The sequence below is a fragment of the Notolepis coatsorum genome, assembly GCF_963971535.1.
Source record: "Notolepis coatsorum genome assembly, chromosome: 13".
NCBI classification, from domain to species: Eukaryota; Metazoa; Chordata; class Actinopteri; order Aulopiformes; family Paralepididae; genus Notolepis; species Notolepis coatsorum.
This window is the reverse complement of record NC_140177.1, coordinates 82,718,715-82,741,288: the sequence shown is the minus strand read 5'-3', so window position 1 is coordinate 82,741,288 and position 22,574 is coordinate 82,718,715. Positions and strand designations below refer to the sequence as shown.

General features: G+C 45.1%; 1 protein-coding gene across 1 annotated transcript in view; it reads left to right on the top strand.

The window, feature by feature from the left end:
• The window catches only part of tnr (tenascin R (restrictin, janusin)), a gene marked incomplete at both ends in the record, with an annotated part of 302,941 nt that overhangs the window by 25,158 nt on the left and 255,209 nt on the right, over positions 1-22,574 (top strand). Inside the window, one exon of the mRNA XM_084327726.1 lies at positions 22,386-22,505. Within this exon, the coding sequence (XP_084183852.1) occupies positions 22,386-22,505 (120 nt within the window). The remainder of the gene's footprint in view (positions 1-22,385; positions 22,506-22,574) is intronic.

Below are 22,574 nucleotides of genomic sequence, written 5' to 3'. Positions count from 1 at the left end.
AACGGGGCTACCGTGGACAGGGTGAGTAGCTTTAAGTACCTGGGGGTCCACATCTCAGAGGATCTGACATGGTCAACACACATAGACACAGTCGTAAAAAAGGCGAAGCAGCACCTCTACCACCTGAGACAGTTAAGGAAGTTCAGAGTATCTGGGAAGATACTCCAGTCCTTCTACTCCGGAGCTGTAGAGAGCATCTTGACTGGAAACATCACTGCCTGGTATGGAAACAGCACGGCACAGGACAAGAAGGCCCTACAGAGAGTTGTGCGCTCAGCTGAGCATACCACGGGTATTGCACTACCTCCCCTGCAGGTTCTATACAACAAGAGGTGCAAATCCAGAGCCTGCAGAATAATGAAAGACCCTCACCACCCCAATAACAGCCTGTTCCAGCTGCTGAGGTCAGGCAGACGCCTGCGAACCCCAGCTACTAGGACAGAGAGGCTTCGGCTCAGCTTCTTCCCCCAGGCCATCAGAGCCTTGAACACTGAACACTGAGTGCCACAGAACACTGAACTCTCCACACACAAGCACACATGAGCACACACACGACACGCACGCTGTACACGCTTGCACACTAGCAGCCACTTTAACATGAGCAAGCACACACTCATGCTGCACACGCCCACACTTATGGCCACAAAGGAAATGTCACTTTAAAAATAGTATAGCAACAGTAACAGTGTATTGAATGAATGAATGAATGAATTGAATGAATGAATGAATGAATTTTGAATGAATGAATTTTTATTCACACACACACACACGATACATTTTACATGCGAGTATCCTCATGTGATAATCATGTCGCAAATTGTGTGCATGTGCCAGGTCTCCCATGAAGCTATTTAAAGCTTTTGGAGGGAGCCTGAACACAGATACAAACAGAATATGAACAAACAAAACAATAACAAATAAACAAAAACAAACAAACAAAAACAAAACAAAAAAATACAACGTGGGTAGGTTTACACACCTACCTACTAACTGACATATAACAGAGATACATAATACAGACAATTTTATTCCTAAGTTATCATTTTAATTAGAGATATGATTTTATCAGTTCCTCTTTCAGTGATTTTTTAAAGGTTTTAAAGGTATTAGTCATTTTTAGATTTTCATCAAGCTTGTTCCAGATCTGTGGACCCCTGCATGCTATGCTTAGGCTAGCACAATTTAGCCTTCTCCTCTTGCCAGATATAAGATGCTTGTTTCTTGTGTTGTGGATGTGCAGTGGTTGGCAGACTGGGACAAGCTCAGACAGTCTACTTTGCACTACCAAAGGACCTAGCATGTCCTCCATGCTCTGTAAATAACTTATGTACAAATACCGAGATGCCCCACTATGTTACCTGTTTATTGCACAATGTTGTTTTATTGGATTCTATTATATGTTGTACCACTGTATTGCACATCATTGCGGGCAAGACCACCCGCATTTCATTGTATACTTGTATGCCGTGACAAATAAAACTCTTGACTTGACTTGACTTGACAATCCTTTTACTCTAGTCTCATGTCACAAATTACAGATAACACTACTTTGTATCAGCACGCACCCTGCCCGTAACGTCAGCAGCATCCCATAATAGTCACACACTCCCTCTTAACATGCAACGGCCCACATGTGGGCCCTCTTGAGGACGATTTGCCCACCAGCGCGACACACCAATTTGGCAACATCTAGCGGCTCGGGTGTGCATATTTTGTAATACAATATATATATCGAATTAAAGCCCTATTTGTTGCCTGTCGATTGCAGTTTCAGCCGACAAAATATGTTCAGCGGTTACAAGTTACATGCTGATATGTGAGGTGTGTGCCAAAGTCTTTAGCAGACTTTTTATTTTTTTGAATACCACTCCCGACTCCCGAGGCTCTACCTCCGTCAATCATTTCGCAATCTCGAAAATTATTGGACAGGTTTGTAACCAATGAGTGTGGCGTTCCAATGATACCCCAGTTGGGGATGAGTGAATCAGGGATCTGCTTTTCAGGGAACCTTTTGAAGGAACATATATAGTATATAGACAAAAGTGTAACTCACCATGTAGACAATAGATTAGAAGGACTATAGTCTATGGACAACAGTGTTTGAACACTATGGATACACAGTGCTCATCGGAGCAGCACTAGGACGCTCTTACAGTATACAAACAAACATGGAACTGAATTTGCAGTCTGGATCTTTATTTAATGTTAATCACTGTGCCCACTGCCCAGTGATTCTTCAAACCTTGTACTCAACCTTGTAATCAGGTGGTTCTGATGCCAGTGCTCAGTTTAACCTCACCTCTATGCACCAGAGCTTTTTCCAAGCTCTTCACTTCTGTGGCTATTGGTGCATCTGTCTTTGGAAGCACACTGATTAGGCCTAACGAGAGTTTAATACTGCAGGCAGGGTCTCTGGATCGTCATTAGTGAGTCGGCCCTTTATTTAACAACCCAGCAGGCAAATGCATTTTTCAATATGTTTTAAAGGACATTTTAAGTAAGTAGGTGTTTGGCCGTGCAAATGTATGGACTGATATTTTTACAGCCATATGAACCTTATCTAAATGTAGAGATGGTTCTGAACCAGATACAGTTAAATGTATCCATTCTACCTCATTATGCATCCGTATATGTATACATTTTACCTTATTATGTATCCATATATGTATACATTTTAGCAAACTACTGTACTAACGGTTCTGTCACAGTGGCCACCGTCGTGTCCGTTTCTTGTTCATTGTCAATGGAGAAACTCCAGGGAGTGTCTCGTGATGGAGTGGAATCTTGACTTCCTCTTGTGTATGTAGAAGTAACTGTCCCTGGTCACAGGTGCAATAGTATATGTGCATTAATTCGTTATGGTTTTCAGAGTTTGTATATGAAGCACTCTGATTACAGAGTCAGAGACGTTTGCGTAACCTTTAGCGGATCAACTTTCATCTCTAGAGTCTGATTTGTTTTAGTCTTTGGCTCTGTGGTGAAGGTCAGGTTGCATCAAGGGAAACTGTTTAAACCACCTGAATTCACTTCCCCTTTGTGTTTCCTTTCAGTACAGTCAAAGCTAAGAGCAGTGGCTTCAGCTGTATGCTATAGGCCGATGTCACCAGTGTATTCCTTATCTGCTGCCCGTCTGGAGAGTCAGGACCGTCATGCTTTGGCCTGCAGGCCCTGCAGTCATGGCCTGTGATCACAGCACACAGCACCGAAAAAACATGTTTTGGTCTGTCCAATTTACATGGAGTCTATCAGGCATGTTCAGTGTAGACTACAAGGCAAGCCCCTACCTACTGTACATTTACACACATTTACATTTAGTAATTTAGCTGACGCTTTTATCCAAAGCGACTTACACATTTTGTAGGACAAGTCAGTAGGAAGGGAATGGTACAACTCTATCAGCTGAGTAACAATGTCCATCAAAGTGTTCAGACTTGAGTGCTACAGTGTTGAGTGTATGTTAGTATTATATTATATTATATTATATTATAGTGTTATATTCAGTCTTCAACTGTAAGCTTAGGTTTTTATTTACAGTAATTTACAGTGACTTTAACAGTCACTAGGCTTGGGCGGTATCATTTATTTCACACTGTCATACCTTTATGACATAATACCCCGGTGTACGGTATATGACGGTATGACTTTCATTTTCATCAGCGGGGGGGGCAACCCGTGTTACCAAGTAAACAAATCATCGTCAGCTCTCAGAATGGTAGTCAGAAGCCTGCACCGTTAGCGTTAGCATCTAGCCTAGCCATGGCAGACTATTTGATTCCTTAAATTGCTCGAAATTGCCTGGGTTTTGGTCATATGCTCCCGAAATGCTCCCGTTGTGTGGCTACTTCTATGTGCAGTGAAAACTACTCGAATGCTTTATAACCTAGTCATTGATTTAGTTCAGGGTAATCTAAGATTAGCCGCAGAGCTAACGCTAGTTAACGTGTTAGTTAACTAGTTAGTTAACTAGTTAATCAAGCTCAGAGAGAGATAAACAGCTGACAGCGGATAGTACACGACGGTACAAATACAATAAAAAGGCGGGTGGGGGCTGTTGTGTAAACCGTGTACTCTTTAGTTCACATATAATAAGAGACAGATTATTTGCTTGCTCCACCAGTGCACCACAACAACACACCAACTCTCGTCACAACGCTTTGCAGTATTTTCACAGCACTGTCGCAACATTACCGTAAAACGTGAACACCGTTGTGACCCACTCGCTCCACTAGTGAGGACTGGCCTCGCCCTCTGCTGGCGCGTGTGTGCACTACACTCAAAACTCTGTTTCACTGTAACTGAAGCGCATCTGTGATTTTGACGGTGACGGACGGTATTGATTTTCAATACCGTCGGGATTTCTAAATACCCTGGTATACCGTAATACCGTCATACCGCCCAAGCCTAACAGTCACCCATTATTGTCAACTCAGGTTGCGTGTCATCCAATCTATCTTGTATCATTAACCTGTTTGGTTGGATCCTGATCCTACAGTAGCAAGCAAATTCTGTATTTTCTAACAATGTCAAATGCCTAGTCTGAAAAGCATTGAAATCATCGGTATTGTGCAAGGTAATCAAATGCAGAGGCAAAGCGAGAGAGTGTGTGTGTGTGTGTGTGTGTGTGTGTGTGTGTGTGTGTGTGTGTGTGTGTGTGTGTGTGTGTGTGTGTGTGTGTGTGTGTGTGTGTGTGTGTGTCTGTATTTGTGTCTGTGTGTGTGTGTGCGCAGCTGTGCACTAGGTGCATGTTGTGCGTGTGCATCAAAGAGTTATTTTATATAGGCTACCGGTGTGCATGTTCTGTTCATTGAGGCACAAGTGCATGTACAATAACATATTAAGCTGGTACTGACAAATACAAATTATTTACCTGATCAAAGTAAATGTCTATTTCAATATCACAGCATTATGATAAGAGTCCTGTTGTGCTTATAGGTTGTATGGAGGACATGACGTTGGTGAAAAGATCGTCCTGATTTCAAGGGGACAAACTATACAAACTATAACAAATGACAAACAATTCAATGACACAAAACAATAGACACATACATACATGCACACAGAACAAGAGCGCTCATACTCCAAACCCCAAACCACACCTGATTACATGTATTACAAATGTAAACAAGAACACGTCGATTTTAAATAAACAAGCAACAACATCTCAAAATTGTGGAAATAAGAAATTGATTTGAATGAGCTCGGCAAATTATTCCAGTCAGACGGTGCTTTAAACCTAAAAGCTCATCTCCAAATTCGCTTGAATATTCTAGGAACAACAAAGACAGGTTGTTGAGTGAGTCTACGGGGAATATGATGATCTGTTTTAGGTATAATGGATAGTTAAAGTGAATGCATTTGGTTGTGAATTGAATGGTGCAGTAATGGGAAGATAAAAACACTGGACTTGAGTGCAGTTGTTTGGTTGGTTATATTGATGTAACTGTCAGCTCTGTGTTCAAACTCTTAGCATGCGCCGACCCGCCAGTGGGACGTTTTTAGGACGATTTGCCCACCGGCACTTTGGCGACCCCTAGTGGCTCGGTGTGCATATTTTGTAATATATATATATATATATATATATATATATATATATATATATATATATATATATATATATATATATATATATATATATATATATATATATATATTGAAGGCTTATTTGTTGCCTGTCGATAGCAACAAAATCCGACAAAATCCGTCCAGCGGTTCTCGAGTTACATGCCGGTATTTGAGGCTTGTGCAAAGTACACGGTATTGCGCAAAATATCACTCCCGACTCTTGGCAGTAGTTCCGTCAATCTAGATCCGATCTCGAAAATGCTTGTGGATTTTTGTAGCCAATGAGTGTGGCTTTCCAATGATAACCCACGTAGGGATGTATGAATCTAACTAAAAAAAACTAACAAGCAAAAACAGGAAGAGAAAAACAGCCGAATGAATTGAAGTCTATAATCATTTCTGAATGGATCTTTATGAAATTTGGAAATGTACTACATAAGGCTTCAGGCTATGGGTCCGTATGGATTTGTAAGCCATACCACCTTCTGGGGAAATACTACCTCTGGACTACTAACTACTACAGAAAGACTTGAGTAACAAGTTTTTCTACAACCCAAGTTCAGACATATGTTACTCTATTACGTTAGCACTAAAAGTGAATGTTCTTTTCTGGAATCAGAAGCTTCAGAATGTCATATTTCAAAAGAGACCAGGGCCAGGCTCATGCATGTGCTATAAGTATATAGTATGTTGTTTAGGTTTGCAAAAAAAGTATGCAGTCCTCAAAAACTAAAACTAAAATTGCCAAAATGGCCATTGCAGGTTAATAGGTTTAAACCCATGTAGAATGGAATAGTACCAGTATTATGGCATGAAGTGATTGTGTGACCTTTGTGGAATGGAGAGTGCTGTTGCTGTCCTTGTTTTCAAATTATGCATTTTAGTAATATTAACCACAAATTAAATTGTATATATTGGTATACCTTATCAAGCTACTGTATGCATATGTACTGTACCTCTTTATATTATCACTGAATATATATATATATATATATATATATATATATATATATATTTATTTTTATTTTTATTTTTTTTAATACGATTTTTACCTACAGTACTGTCATGTTATTAATCTGCCCCAGGACAGCCAATATTTGTGAACCTGGACAATTCTACTAAAGCTCACAGGTGCTAGGTGAACCAATTTGCATACATCAATCGCTTTCTATTGCATGTGTGAATGGATTGTAATGTAACTTAAAAAAAATAGACCTTTCCCAACATTCTCGGCTGCCTGTGGACTGATCTGTATGTAAAGGACTTGAGACAAGGATATGACGTGTGGAAAAACTATTTTTCTCTGTGGCCCGGGGTCATAGAAACCTTTTGCCGGTGTCTAAATGTAGGGGAGACCCGTCCAGTTACAGAGAACCATGTGTGGTGTGAGGATTGGTTCATTCCCCGCCACACGCTCCGCTCCTTTAAGGTACTGTGTTGATTGATGCATTCCCCGCCACATGCTCCGCTCCTTTAAGGTGCTGTGTTGATTGGTGCATTCCCCGCCACACGCTTTTGGAGCAAGTATCAATTCCAGCGCGCACCTGTCATAGTTTTTGATTAGCGCCCCAGAGGCTTTTTATACTGGGACTTCCCTTCAATCGATGTTGGGTCGTTTTGGAATACAACTGCTTTTGCCTGCTTTTTCCCCGTTGCTGTGCCTCGTCTTCTTTCCCTCCAGGACTTTCTGTGGAGATCCGCTGATGAGAACCTTGTTCCCCGTTTGGAGCTGCGCCTCGTTTACCCGCTTTACGCGTTTGCGCTTGGGTGAGTTGGAACCAAACCCCTCTGGATTATTCTGTCTGTGTGTGTGACAAACACCGAAGATTATCATTTTTGCTTGCACTGGACTCAGTTGAAGTGTGTGTTTTGAAGAGACACTGAAGATACCATTTCTGTTTGCACTAAACTCAGCTAACTTGTGTGTTGTGGAGAACACTGAAGATTGTTACTGTTCATTGGTTCTGGACACAGCTAAGGGAGGAGGGAACCACACTGCCTCTGTGTTTCGTTGGACTGGTATTGATATCTCTCTCTCTCTCTCCGTTTTCCACCTCGAGTTAAAGCTGGGAGTATCTGCAGAGCCGCTACAACGTCAAATACCGATTCCCCACTGCTATCACCAGGAGGATCTGCAGAGCCGCAGAGAACTCTGCCGATGGCAGTCTCCCTTGTTGTTTCATAATTGTTACTTTACCCCTTTTGTGACTCTGTAAATAAATACGCCCTAGTATTTGGCTAACTCTGAACTTCCTGTCTGTGCCGTGCGATTGAGGTCGGTTCAAACCCTAACATTACGACCCGACCATGACGACCTCAGCCACCACAGACAGGGTCAGAACAGCGTTGGCGGTCCAGATTGAATTAACCAATGACCACAGCCTACAGCTAGGTGCGGCTGCGGCTGCTGTACAGGAGCTCCGAGACCAGGTCCTGCCTATTCAGGAGTCCCTTGGCTCTCTGGCTAGCCTGCAGACAGCCCAGGGTAATCAGCAGACTAATATTCTCCACCAATTACAAGCGCTGAGTGAAGCCGTTAACACCTTGCTTGTAACCCCACCTACTACAGGAGCCTCGGCCGGAGCATCACCCGCAGCCGTGGCAGGCCCTGCGCCTCCCGATCCCGCACCTCGGGAGCCCCGTCTCTCCGAACCACGGTTGTTCAATGGTAACTTCGAGGATTGTGCCACATTCATCATGCAATGTGAGTTGGTTTTTCGTCATCAACCCAGCCGATTCACTTCAAGGGGAGCCTGAGTTGCTTACATGACTAACCTGCTCTCAGGCCGGGCAGCACAGTGGGTTACTGCCTCCTGGGCAATGGGGGCTGATTTCTGTTTTTCCTACCCAGACTTTGTGGCAGAGTTCAGACTGGCGGCAACGGAGAGCGGTTGGAACGATCAAGCGCTTCGTCTCACCTTCATGAGGGGGCTCAACGACGCTGTCAGGGACCAGCTCGTGACCCCGTGAGGAACCTGAGTCCCTCGAGGACCTATTCAGCCTCGCCATTCGCATCGACGGACGCCTCCAGGAGAGAAGACGTGAGAGAACCCGACCAGGACCTCCAGAGGTTCCCCAGACCCCCCGTACTCGTGACGGTACTGCGGTCCGCCCTGCTCCCAACACAACTGGTGGTTCCTTCCCCTCCCGTTCGGTGCCCGGGGAGGAACCCATGCAGCTGGGACGTTCACATCTTAGCCAAGCTGAACGGGAGGCAAGGTTCAGGTCCAGCCTTTGCCTCTACTGCGGTCGGGATGGACACCGTATCTCCAACTGCCCCACCCGGCCAAAAGACCAGGCTCGCCGGGACCCCGGGAGATCCTGGTGAGCCGTTTTTCTCGTTCCCAGAGCCGTGCACCACCTAGCCGTCTGATGAGCGTCACCCTGGCCTGGGCGGACCAACGGGCCACGGTGGAGGCACTCATTGACTCGGGTGCTGACGAGAGTTTCCTAGACTTCGAGTTTGCTACCCGGGCCAACATTCCACTAGAGGACCTCGTGAGGCCATTGGAGGTGTTCGCATTGGACCAACACCGCCTGGCTGACATCACTCAACGCACCTGTCCTGTCCTGCTCACCATTGCTGGTAACCACGTTGAGAGACTCCAGTTTTTTATCACCAGATCCCCTCTTGTCCCAGTAGTCCTGGGCCGGCCCTGGCTCGCGCTGCACGAGCCCCACATCGCCTGGTCCTCCGGTACCATCAGGGGGTGGAGCTCCTCCTGTCATGCCCAGTGTCTTCAGGCGGCGTCCTGTCCCTCGCCCCGGAGATCCGTTTGTGAGCCGCCTCTGGACCTCTCGACCATACCCCCCGAGTACCACGACCTCGAGGAGGTTTTCAGTAAGTCCAGGGCTCAGGCCCTTCCGCCTCACCGGCCTTACGACTGTGCCATCGACCTCCGCTCAGGGGCTCCCCTTCCCGGCAGCCGCCTCTACAGTCTGACCGTCCCTGAGAAGGCAGCGATGGATCAATATATCTCTGAGTCCTTGGAAGCAGGACTCATTCGGCCTTCCTCCTCCCCTGTGGCGGCCGGTTTCTTCTTTGTTGGGAAGAAGGACGGAGACCTTCGACCCTGCATCGACTATCGCCAGCTCAACGAGATCACCATTAAGAACAAGTACCCTCTTCCTCTCATGAACTCCACCTTCGAGCCTCTCACCCAGGCTACCGTCTTTACCAAGCTGGACCTCCGGAGTGCCTACCATCTGGTCCGTATCCGAGAGGGCGATGAGTGGAAGACCGCCTTCAAGACTCCCAGGGGCCACTACGAGTACCTGGTAATGCCGTTCGGCCTCACCAACGCTCCGGCGGTATTCCAGGCGCTCATGAACGACGTCCTTCGTGACATGCTGGAGGAGTTTGTGGTGGTATACCTAGACGACATCCTCATTTTCTCCAAGACCCTCAAGGAACACATCCAGCATGTCTGCCGTGTGCTGGAGCGCCTCCTCCACAATCGGCTCTTCGTCAAGGCAGAGAAGTGCCGATTCCACTCCGACTCTGTCGATTACCTGGGCTTCATCGTGGAGAGAGGCTTGACCCGAGCTGACCCGAGCAAGATCCGGGCTGTGGAGGAGTGGCCGGAACCCACCTCTCGGAAGGAGTTACAGAGCTTCCTCGGGTTCGCCAACTTCTACCGAAGATTCATCCGGAACTACAGTCAGGTGGCCGAACCACTTACCAGGCTGACCTCTCCCGCCCTGCCGTTCGACTGGTCCCCAGCGGCGTGTGCTGCGTTCCGCTCCCTCAAGAAGAGGTTCACTTCCGCCCCGGTCTTGCTCCATCCAGACCCCAAGAGACAGTTCATCGTAGAGGTGGACGCCTCGGATACCGGACTAGGAGCTATCTTATCCCAGCGGTCGGCAACAGACCAGAAGGTACATCCGTGCGCCTTCTACTCGCGTCGTTTCCTCCCTGCCGGGAAGAACTACGACATCGGCAATCGGGAGCTGCTGGCGGTTGTGGCTGCCTTGGAGGAGTGGCGTCATTGGCTAGAGGGGGCCGAGGAGCCATTTACCATTTGGACGGACCATAAGAACCTGACGTACATCCGTGCTTCCAAGCGCCTCAATGGCCGGCAGGCAAGATGGGCCAGCTTCCTCAGTCGGTTCGACTTCTCGCTGACGTTTCGCCCTGGTTCCCGCAACACGAAGGCCGACTCCCTGTCCCGGTTACACTCCAAGGGGGTTCCAACCACTCCCATCCTCCCAGAGGCCAGGGTGGTAGGAGTAGTCACCTTGGGCATCGAGGGGGTGGTAAGGCGTGCCCTACGCTTCCATCGCGCTCCAGGCAATGTACCGGTTCATCGTCTCTTCGTCCCCGACTCAGTCCGGTCCCGGGTCCTCCAGTGGGGCCATACCAGCCGGTTCGCCTGCCACCCAGGCGTTCATCGCACGTTCTCCTTCCTGGCTCCTCGATTCTGGTGGCCCACCATGAGGAACGACGTCAAGGAGTTCGTACTGGCCTGCGCAGTCTGCGCCCGCAGCAAGGCCTCCCACCAGGCACCCTCCGGGCTATTGCAGCCGCTTCCCATTCCGAGCCGCCCTTGGTCCCATGTGGCGTTGGACTTCGTCACGGGTCTTCCTTCTTCCCAGGGGAACACGTGCCTACTGACCGTGGTGGATCGGTTCACCTCGTGGGGGTTCACCTCGTGGCCCTTCCCAAGCTTCCCTCGGCGGCCGAGACGGCGGACCTCCTGACACGCCACGTGTTTCGCCTCCATGGGTTTCCCCAGGACATCGTCTCGGACCGGGGGCCCCAGTTCACTTCCCAGGTATGGCGGGCTTTTTGCAAGGGATTGGGGGCAACGGTCAGTCTTTCCTCTGGTTATCATCCCCAGACTAACGGACAAACGGAGAGGATGAACTAGAGCGTGGAGTCTGCTCTTCGGTGTGTGGCTGCCGAGAAACCCGCTTCTTGGAGCCGTTTCCTTCCCTGGGTCGAGTTCTCCATCAACTCCATGGTCAGTTCCGCCACCGGCCTCTCACCTTTTGAGGTATCCCTGGGCTACCAACCCCCTCTTTTCCCTGCACAGGAGTCGGAAGTGGCAGTTCCCTCCGTACAGGAGCATCTCGACCGGTGCCGTCGGGTCTGGGAGATCGCCAGGACTGCGCTGCTCCGGTCATCGGAGCGCGCCAGTCGTGGGGCCGACCGGCGCCGGGTCCCTGCGCCGACGTACCACCCTGGGCAGAGGGTGTGGCTGTCCGCAAAGGACCTTCCGCTTCGGTCCTCGGCCAAGAAGCTCAACCCCCGGTTCGTCGGTCCTTTTGAGGTTCTGAAGGTGCTCAGTCCGGCGGCGGTGAGTCTTAAGCTTCCTGCGACCATGCGCATTCACCCCGTTTTCCATGTATCCCGGGTTAAGCCTGTCTCTCTCAGTCCCCTGATGCCTCCTGCTCCGGACCCGCCTCCTCCCGAGATGGTGGACGGACACCCCCAGTGGCAGGTCCGCCGGTTGATGGGCGTTCGACGGCGGGGTCGGGGGTTCCAGTACCTGGTGGACTGGGAGGGGTACGGCCCGGAGGAACGGAGCTGGGTCTCCCGCCAGCTCATCATGGACCCCGGCCTGATCACCGACTTCCATCGTGCTCACCTGAACGAGCCGGGTCGGGCTGGTCGCCGGGTGGCTCCTGTGGAGGGGGGGGGTACTGTGAGGATTGGTTCATTCCCCGCCACACGCTCCGCTCCTTTAAGGTACTGTGTTGATTGATGCATTCCCCGCCACACGCTCCGCTCCTTTAAGGTGCTGTGTTGATTGGTGCATTCCCCGCCACACACTTTTGGAGCAAGTATCAATTCCAGCACGCACCTGTCATAGTTTTTGATTAGCGCCCCAGAGGCTTTTTATACTGGGACTTCCCTTCAATAGATGTCGGGTCGTTTTGGAATACAACTGATTTTGCCTGCTTTTTCCCCGTTGCTGTGCATCGTCTTCTTTCCCTCCAGGACTTTCTGTGGAGATCCGCTGATGAGAACCTTGTTCCCCGTTTGGAGCTGCGCCTCGTTTACCCGCTTTACGCGTTTGCGCTTGGGTGAGTTGGAACCAAACCCCTCTGGATTATTCTGTCTGTGTGGGTGACGAACACCGAAGATTATCATTTTTGGTTGCACTGGACTCAGTTGAAGTGTGTGTTTTGAAGAGACACTGAAGATATAATTTCTGTTTGCACTAAACTCAGCTAACTTGTGTGTTGTGGAGAACACTGAAGATTGTTACTGTTCATTGGTTCTGGACACAGCTAAGGGAGGAGGGAACCACACTGCCTCTGTGTTTCGTTGGACTGTTATTGATATCTCTCTCTCTCTCCGTTTTCCAACTCAAGTTAAATCTGGGAGTATCTGCAGAGCCGCTACAACGTCAAATACCGATTCCCCACTGCTATCACCAGGAGGATCTGCAGAGCCGCAGAGAACTCTGCCGATGGCAGTCTCCCTTGTTGTTTCATAATTGTTACTTTACCCCTTTTGTGACTCTGTAAATAAATATGCCCTAGTATTTGGCTAACTCTGAACTTCCTGTCTGTGTCGTGCGATTGAGGTCGGTTCAAACCCTAACAGTGTGGTTTGTCAACTTGCAGTTGTGGACATTGTAGGCGAACACCACATTTTTCAAGATAAACATGATTTATTCCATTCATGTTATAATGGGTTTTATAATGGGTTACATTTATTTTACAGACGTCACATTTTATCACAAAAAACATTCATTGATGAATGTGATCTAAGTATTTTACATGAATTGTTATGGCTTTATTGTTTTAAAATCCCAATAATGTTGGGGGTCCACCAGACCCACCATTTGGTGAATAACAAAAATGCAAATACCACACAAAGGCTAATGAAAAGGAATTTTTTATCATTCCACATAGCAAGTGTAAATTATACGTGTGAGCTTTTGATGGTTCTAACTTGTTTGTAATGCTAGAATATAAGCCTTAGTTGGGTGTGCAAACTTCCACAAAGTCAGTGCCTCATTTATCATCTATGGAGCAGCTCCAGAGTTTACATCCAGGCCATGTCACAAATGTAAGGGTTCTCTCTACTATTTTTAGCTTTAGGAAAAAGCGGTGCATGTTCACATACCTGAGGCACAGGAGTTTTAACATGTGGATTATCAAGATGAGTGACATTCCCCTTTAACCATTTCACTACCACACTACCAAAGGGTTAACCCTTTCACTGCGACAATACCGAAGGTTAACCCATTCACTGCCAAGTGACAAAGGGTCAACCCGTTCACAACCACACTACAGAAGGTTAACCATTTCACTACCACAGTGAAAGGGTTAACATTATGTAGTGTTGTAGTGAAATGGTTACTGTAACAAGACTGCATGCATTTTGATTGTCCCACTCACCTTTGTCTCGTTTCCTTACCAAGGTGTCTGAATGAACTCTGTGTGATAAATAACATAATTGATCATTGTACTTAAAAAAGAAAGTAAGGCAGAATACAGTCCACACACCATACTATGAAAATATCTCTCCTCTTCTTTTTACTGTATGGTGTTGGCCAAGCGCTGTCTATAGAACAGGGTTTGTCTATATCTCTCTTTTTCTGTTGCATGTGCACACAGCGAACCACAAGGTAACACATTAGCTAGCTAGTGATGGTACCATTAGCAATGTATGTTAGCCAAGCTAACATTACGCAATGTTGTCAATGTTAGCAACATGCATTAGTCAAGCAAACGTTATCAATGCTAGAAACATTAGCATCGTGCGTCAGCAACGTTTGTAACATATCCATAGATAAATATTGCGTTATTAGAATCAAGAAGAATCAATCAAGAATCGTCCAAACCAATAGTCCAATAGATATAGTCCAATCCTATAGATACCTTGGCGTTCACCTGGACGGTAAGCTGGACTGGAAGCAGAACACAGATTCTGTGTTCAAAAAAAGCCCAGTCTCGGCTCTTTCATCTGAGAAAACTTTGTTCTTTCGACATCAGCAGGTCACTTCTCTATGTATTCTACCAAGGTATCCTGGCTAGTGTCCTGTTAAATGCTGTTCTCTGCTGGGGGGCAGCATCACTGTTTCGGACAAAAACCGTATAAATAAAATCATTAAAAACGCTGGCTCAGTGATTGGCCTTCCTCCTGATTCCCTGGAGGTCACCATAGCCAAGCGATCCAGGAGTAAACTGAACACCATTTTATCTTTTGAAGGCCACCCACTGTTTAGTATTTTCGATGCTCTGCGAAGCTCATTGTTGAGGCCTCAATGCTCTACTGAGCGATTGAGAAGGTCCTTTGTTCCTGCTGTGGTAAACAATTTCAACAAACACCGATAGCACTGTGTTAAGAGGCTCTCCTATTGTGTTTCCCCTCTGGGATTAAGAAATAAACCATACCATACTATACGATATACCATACCATACCAGGGCATCTGAATTGAAAATGGGGGACCCTGATGTAAACAAGACGAAAGTCTTTCTCTGGTCTGCATCCCCTTAACAATTGTATGTATTGAGCTGTACTGTACTGTACCCATTCTGCAATCTGTTAATAAAGTTTTCAATCAATCAATCAATCAATACAGTGAAATGCGGGTGGTCATGCCCGCATTGATTGTGCAAAATACAATAATAAAATAGGCATAGAAAAATAATTATATAGGTAAGACACAAGATATGCATGATAAAAAAAGACATGCTAAGTTCCTGAGAAACACTATACAATATACAATTTACAATTTTAACTCTTAACTCATTGACGTCTATTTCAGTCAGACCACTGAACTTAGAAGCAGGCCAGGACAGTGTTTCTAGTTGCAGCAGCGCAATAGTTAGATAACCTAGGTGGGGAACAACCAGGAGACCACTGCAACTCACACAAGTTGGAGAACTATCTCTCTCTCTCTCTCTCTCTCTCTCTCTCTCTCTCTCTCTCTCTCTCTCTCTCTCTCTCTCTCTCTCTCTCTCTCTCTCTCTCTCTCTCTCTCTCTCTCTCTCTCTCTCTCTCTCTCTTGCTCTCTTGCTCTCACACACACACAAAGGGAGCCGCATGTGATTGGTGGAGGCGGGACCCTTACAAAAAACTGCTGTTGCTAATCATTGACACATGCTAGCCTGTAATAATCCCCCCCAGAAAAATCTACGTTGCATTTGATATATTGCAAATATATGCCACCACACACACTGGCATTTAAAGGGTTAGAATTATAAAATTAATATGTGGTGTTATGATCACGGCTGAAGTTGAATAAAAGATTGTATTATTTTCAATCTGACATTACAAAAAAACTGAAAATCCATCAAAATCAGTGTTGTTGCTAATCATACATATGCTAGCCTGTTTTTTAACAATAATGTGTGATGCCATCACAAACACTGGCATTTAAAGGGTACAAATAAAAAAATGCCTGCACCAAAATGCAGGAAATTAAGTCTTTGTAACAAAAAATGTCCTGGTGGGGGACCCTCAGACCCCCCGCTTAAAAAGTGGCCTGACTGGGGCTATATTTTGCACTATATTTCCTGGCCTGAATGATTTCCCCAGTCCGGCCCTGGTTAAAATCCTCCAATGCATATTAGTGTGTGTGCGTTTGAACGTGTGCATGTTTCAACCATACATTTCCATTTATAAAAAAATAAATAATTTTTTTTTTATTTTTACCTCCTATAATAGTGGGGGTCGCGGCTCTCTGACCCCGTTATTTTTGGGTCGCGGCCTGAAAAGTTTGGGAACCCCTGGTCTATATGACCAAATTAGGGCTAGCACGCCACCGTTTTAATCACTGGGAGGACGGGGAAATGTGCGAGTGCTTAAAATATATCTTAAATTATGGCTATGGGTCTAATACACCCGTCGCTTATCAATGACTTGCTTGCAGTCCACATGTATGAAACGGATTGTTTTTTCATCTGTACATTTCCGAATACGAGTATAGTTTTGGAGATTTCCAGTAATTCCAGAGAAAGACGCGATAATAGCCCTTTTAGTGGAATACACAAAACACGTTGTCATTTTTCGGCTGATTTATGAATCGTTTTCAAATAAACGCTAGATTATCGATAGTATATGTGTCCTTATGCACGATACAAAAGCGGGCTGAAAAATCGATTATCTGTGTCTTGCTCAGCGCCAACGGCACGCACACACACACACACAGACACGTTGTGATCGCTATGAAAAAAACATCTGATTAACCCAAGACTGGTAACATAGAGTCCTTACCTCATCATCATCATCATCAAACCTTTATTTGAATAGGCAGGTTAATTAAGAACAAGTTCTTATTTTCAATAACCTCACATCACATGTTCTGCAAAAAGATTAATCCAATTCCTGATCGCCATTCCAAATATCGATCACGTCCATTGATCTAACGTTATAGTCCAAAACACATAATCCACGCTGCTCCCAGTTCCCCCAGTCAACGTGGTACAACAATACTGCATGCCCGAGAAGCAAAACCTGGACCGGACTTTTTTTCTTGATGCACATCCCCAGCCAATCCAATCCAATGATGTGCAATACCATCCGGGAGACGATAGGTGGCGGCATGTGCCCCTTTGCGAGCTCAGACCCATTCCCAACGATAACATCAGGTTGGATGGATGAAAATGAATGGATATCGCTAATAAAAGAAATAACGATTACAACCTGACTATCGTCGTGATTGGCGCTCAAGCGTCGGCGAGTTAACCCGACTATCATCGTGACTGGCGTCCAATGAGTTAATGTATCTAAACTATACTATACAGTACCTCCTTCCTTTAACACTTTGGATGCCACAGGTCCCCGTCTCAAAACATGGTTGAATGCCAGCACCCACTTCAATGATAGCGTTGTGAACGCATAAACTATGTCTTAAATTATGGCTATGTGTCTAATCTGGCCGTCGCTTATCAATGACTTGTTTGCAGTCAACATTGTCGAAACGGATTGTTTTTTAATCGGTTAATTTTCGTTTTATACCATTTTGAAAAACCCTCATTTTCTTGAAAGTTTCAGGAAAATATAAAGATTGTGTGATAAACGGCCTTTACTGGAATATTCTCGAATACACAAAAAACGTTGTAATTTTTCTGCCTATTTATGAATAGTTTTCAAATAAACGCTAGATTATCGATAGTATATGTGTACTTATGCATGCTAGAGAAGCGAGCTGAAAAATCTATGCTCTCATTTCCTGATCAGCGCGCGCACACACACACACACACACACACACACACACACACACGCATATGGCGCACGCTGATATCTCTGTGAAAACAGGTCTGGTAAAATAGATTCCTTACCTCAGATCAGATGTTATCCAAAAAGATTATTCCAATTCCTGATCGCCATTCCAAATATCAATCGTTTTTATTGATTCAGCGCTGGGTACTGGAAATACCGATTCCACGCTGTTCTGAGGGTCGGCGAAGACTTGGATCTCTTCGGATGGCTTGCCGGATAAGTAAAATGAGGAAACTGGATTCCCCCCCCCCCCCCCACATCAGTCTAATCCAATGGAGTGCAGTACAACAGGGAGAGACGATAGGGGGCAGTATTTTCCCAATGGAGCTCAGAGAGAGGTTGCAGCACTAACGTGAGACTAGATTGATGAAATATGAATTCAAATCGCTAATAAATAAAATAAAAAGACAAACAAACGCTATATGTGGTCGCTGGCATTCAACGGTCGGCATGAACTAACGACATATAGCGTCGTTGGCACTCAAAGTGTTTGTTTAAAGTGATTTTTTTTGCGGACTCTGTAGACTCTCTTTCCTCACATATACTGAATCCACAATCCATTCTGTGCGATGCATCTAGTTAAGTGAACGCGGCAGGGAGTTATAGCCTACTCACTGCAGGGTCAGTGTCTCTGGGAGTGGTAGGATTAGGGCCCATCTGTCGAGCGCGTGTGGAAGTAAGTGAAACGGCTGGTGAAGTGGCCAACGGCTCCCAGAGGAGGGCTTAAGTGCCACACCGTGTTGCCGCAGGAAGCAGAGATCACAGGAGGTAGGGATGGCGAAGTTGACGAGCGGCTCTTAATCACACCATCAGGGTCTCAGCTGTATGTGTGTGTGCATCTTTCTATCTCTCTCTCCATCACTCAATCCCTATCTCCCTCTTTTTCTCCACTCTTTGATCAGCATACCCTCCTCTCCTGTGAATCTGTATCTCTCTCCCCTTTCTCTCTCTTTATCTTTCTCTCTCTCTCCACCCTCTTCTTCTCATCTCACTGTCACCTTTCTTAGACTTCTTCTCTTTTTCCCCATCTCTACTTATCCCTCTATCTCTTTCCTTCTCATCGTTTCTCCCATCTCATCACTCCCTCTGCCTCCCCCCCTCCTGTTTATCTCACTCTTTCTCCTCTCGTCTCTTCTTTCCTCTCCAGTGTCTCATAAGTAGCTATAAACCCATCCATCCTTATTTATGAGGCATGCCTCCTCCACATTTGCATTCGACACCGCCTCTCAGGTTTACGGCTTCTATCTATCTCTCTCTCTCTCTTTATCTCTCTGTTTCTCTCCATCGCTGTGCCTTCTTGTAATGCCAAAGCAAACACTCTTTCTTCTCTATCTCATTACATCTCTATCTCTCTCTCTCTCTCTCTCTCTCTCTTTCTCTCTCTATCTCTCTCTCTTTCTCTCTATATCTCTCTCTCTATCTCTATATATATCTATCTCTCTCTCTCTCTTCCTCCTGTCTCTCATGTTTGACACTCAACCAGCTGTTGCCACTGGTACTGACTGCTTGATAGGCTGAGGGGGGCACACAAGTACTGTTTAATTTACCCCCCCCCCCTCTTTCTCTCTTTCTCTCAACACACCTTAAATCAAATCCATGTTTGTTTGTTTTATGCATGAAATTACAGGTTATAAGAGGACACCTTGGCATCATCTTCACGTGTAGCAGAAACATCTTTATTTATTTTGTTACTGGAGTACTTGAGGGTGTATGTGGGTATACTGAAGGGATGATTTGTGTTACTTACACAAGTAAGTAAGCACTTTTCACAGAGCAGAGTCACAAAGTGCTTCACAAAGAGTAATTATTTTTTAAATGATCACCAACAATCAAACATAATCAACAACCTTAAACAAAACACAAACAAAAAAAATTAGCCAGTTTGAGTGTTAAACTGCTTTTTAGGGGTCAACAGAGACTGCATATTGTATACCTACAGTATAGGAAGAGCGTTCCACAATGACAGAGCTGTAACTTCAAAGACACAATAACCATGGTGTACTGGTCAACTTCTAGGTGTGCGCGTGTGTGTGACCTCCTTGTGCAACTACACTCCAGACCATCGACAAATAAGCCATCAATTAGTATGTTCTGTGCTTATTAGTCCAGTAGCTCCATAGAGCATGACACTTTCACTGCCTGGGTTAGGAGTTTGATTCCCACTGGGGCCACCTAAAAAAGAACTATCTCATAGTACCATGTGGCACTCGCCAATTGGCCCACCAATGTGCTGTCAACTTTGTCTGGTTAAATAAGAGTGTGATTTCAGTCAAATGTCCTGGTAAACGAGAGTGTGATTTCAGTCAAAGTTCCTTGTTTAATTACAGTTGTAAGGGCTATAGGGAAAGGAAGGGTTTCAAGCACGTCCAGAATCTCCTCAGGCAAAAGCAAAAGTAACAGTAGATAATATTGCTCATTATTTTAATGCTCACATTATGTGCATTAAGATTTAATAAACTGGTGACAATAACATTGTAACCAGTCAATTTCTTAAAAGATAATTGTCACCAGTTAATTGAATGAAGCACCCATTCAGGAGCATTACAACATAGCCTAATAGGATGAAAGCATCAAAGCATAAAAACACAACAGCGCTGCATTAAACTGAGCCTTTCATTGGTAGTGGGCCATAATATCTGTGTCTTAACATTAGCTAAATAATGTAATATTGTATACTATGTCTCCCTCTCAGCCTTCCTACTGTCTCAAGAACTAACCGTAACTGTGTCTTCCCTACTCTGTCTCCCTCTCAGCATTCCTACTGTCTCAATAACTAACCTTATCTGTGTCTCCCCCACTCTGTCTCCCTCTCAGCCTTCCTACTGTCTCAAGAACTAACCTTATCTGTGTATCCCCTACTATGTCTCCCTTTCAGCCTCCCTACTGTCTCAATAACTAACTAGTGCTGTCAGACGATTACAAAAATTTATCTAATTAATTACATGATTTGTAATTAATTAATCTAATTAATTGCATTTTAATCGCATAACCATTTTAGGCCTGATATTTTATATTATATAATCATATTTCAAATTGCATGTGTCCAGATGGCAGAATTCAGTACTGTATCTACAAAACATTCTGTTTAATCATCTTCCCTTTATTAATTTGCTTAGATTCTTCAGGTCTGGTACATTTTAGCATGGTGTTATTCACAGTAAAAAAAAAAGAAAAAAAAAAGAATTGAATTGATATTCTCATTTGGTTTATTACAATTTACTCAAGCCTAGTAACATACACTGTATTTCTGACACTGGGAATACATTCCCTGAGATCCATAGATGTCCCTAGAATCAGATACCAAGAACATGCAAATGGACCATTTAAAAAAAAAATTAAATGTTTATTCTACATTATTGTGGAATGAATGAGATAAAAAATATATATATATATTAAAAAAAATATTTTACTTTAACTGCCAGAAGACGAGTTTAGGTGTCCTTCCCCGCCATGCTCAAGTTGCCGAAGACGCCGTAACTCGTCTTTGATATCAATATTTCAAAAATCTGTGATCGGATTCATATTTCCCATCCGCTGGCCTGAGACCCACCAAAAAGCCCCACTGAACCCTCTAGCGGTTCAAGAGCGCCATCTGGTGGCCGATCGGCGCAATCGCCTAACAGGAAGTTACTTGGACGATGTGCTGTTTACCCATATTACTTCCGGGCACTCGGTATAGGTTCCGGCACTCTAGCTCGTCACAATACATAGCGATCCGTTGCCAATAACTCGATAAACAACATGATTTGGACGTATATACTATTATACAAGCTGGAAATGGACCGGATATTTTTACATCCCATAATGGAAAACTGTCTACCCCACGCTGATCGCCCAACGGCCCGCGGAGACTGGGGTGAGTTTTAGCGTGTAATAATTCCGTGTTCGACACTAACTGCTATGATGAACATTTTACCCACATTAGATGAATGGTATAACGCTGCCCACGGAATTATAAACGCCCCCTCGCCCATCCGGTCAACATCAGATGACGTGTAGTAACTTCCAGAAGTCCGTCCAGTTGGATTTTTTTATATCGCGCCGATTGCTATCAAACTGTATTTGATCATCAATATAATGCATTTCCGGCTATAAATCACGTTCTGGAGAAAGCTGCAGAAAGAGATGAAAACATACTTATACTTTAGATCATATTTTAGTATGAATATGTGAATGAAAAAGTTTAACGTTCATACACCCTGAACAATACATATAGGACATTGAATGGGCCATAATAATGGCAATTTAGCAATATAATTTAAAAAGTTATAGCCCTGCAAAGAAGGGGAACGTATCCATAGACAAATAGAGCTGGCAACCTATGGTATATCATGAATTTAGCCTTAGGCAATCAAAGTGTTAATTAGTTTTGAGTTAATTTTCATAATGCGATAATTTGCTGTATAATTAATTAATCTAATTAACGTGATAAACTGACAGCCATATAACTAACCGTATCTGTGTCTCCCCTACTCTGTCTCCCTCTCAGCCTTCCTACTGTATCAAGAACTAACCTTCTCTGTGTCTCTCCTACACAGTAAAGAAAAATACTAAGGCGAGTGGACTACCCCCCCCCCAAAAAAAAACGGTGGTAAAAAATGCATATAACACACTCCTTGTATCTATCTCTCCACAGTGGCGCCTGCCATGAACCTGAAGGTGCGCCAGGTGACGGAACGTACCATTGACCTGGAGTGGGAGGGGTCTGTCAAGCTGACAGACTTCCTTGTGACCTATGTCCCCAGCAGCCCTGGAGGTATGTGTGTGTGTGTGTGTGTGTGTGTGTGTGTGTGTGTGTGTGTGTGTGTGTGTGTGTGTGTGTGTG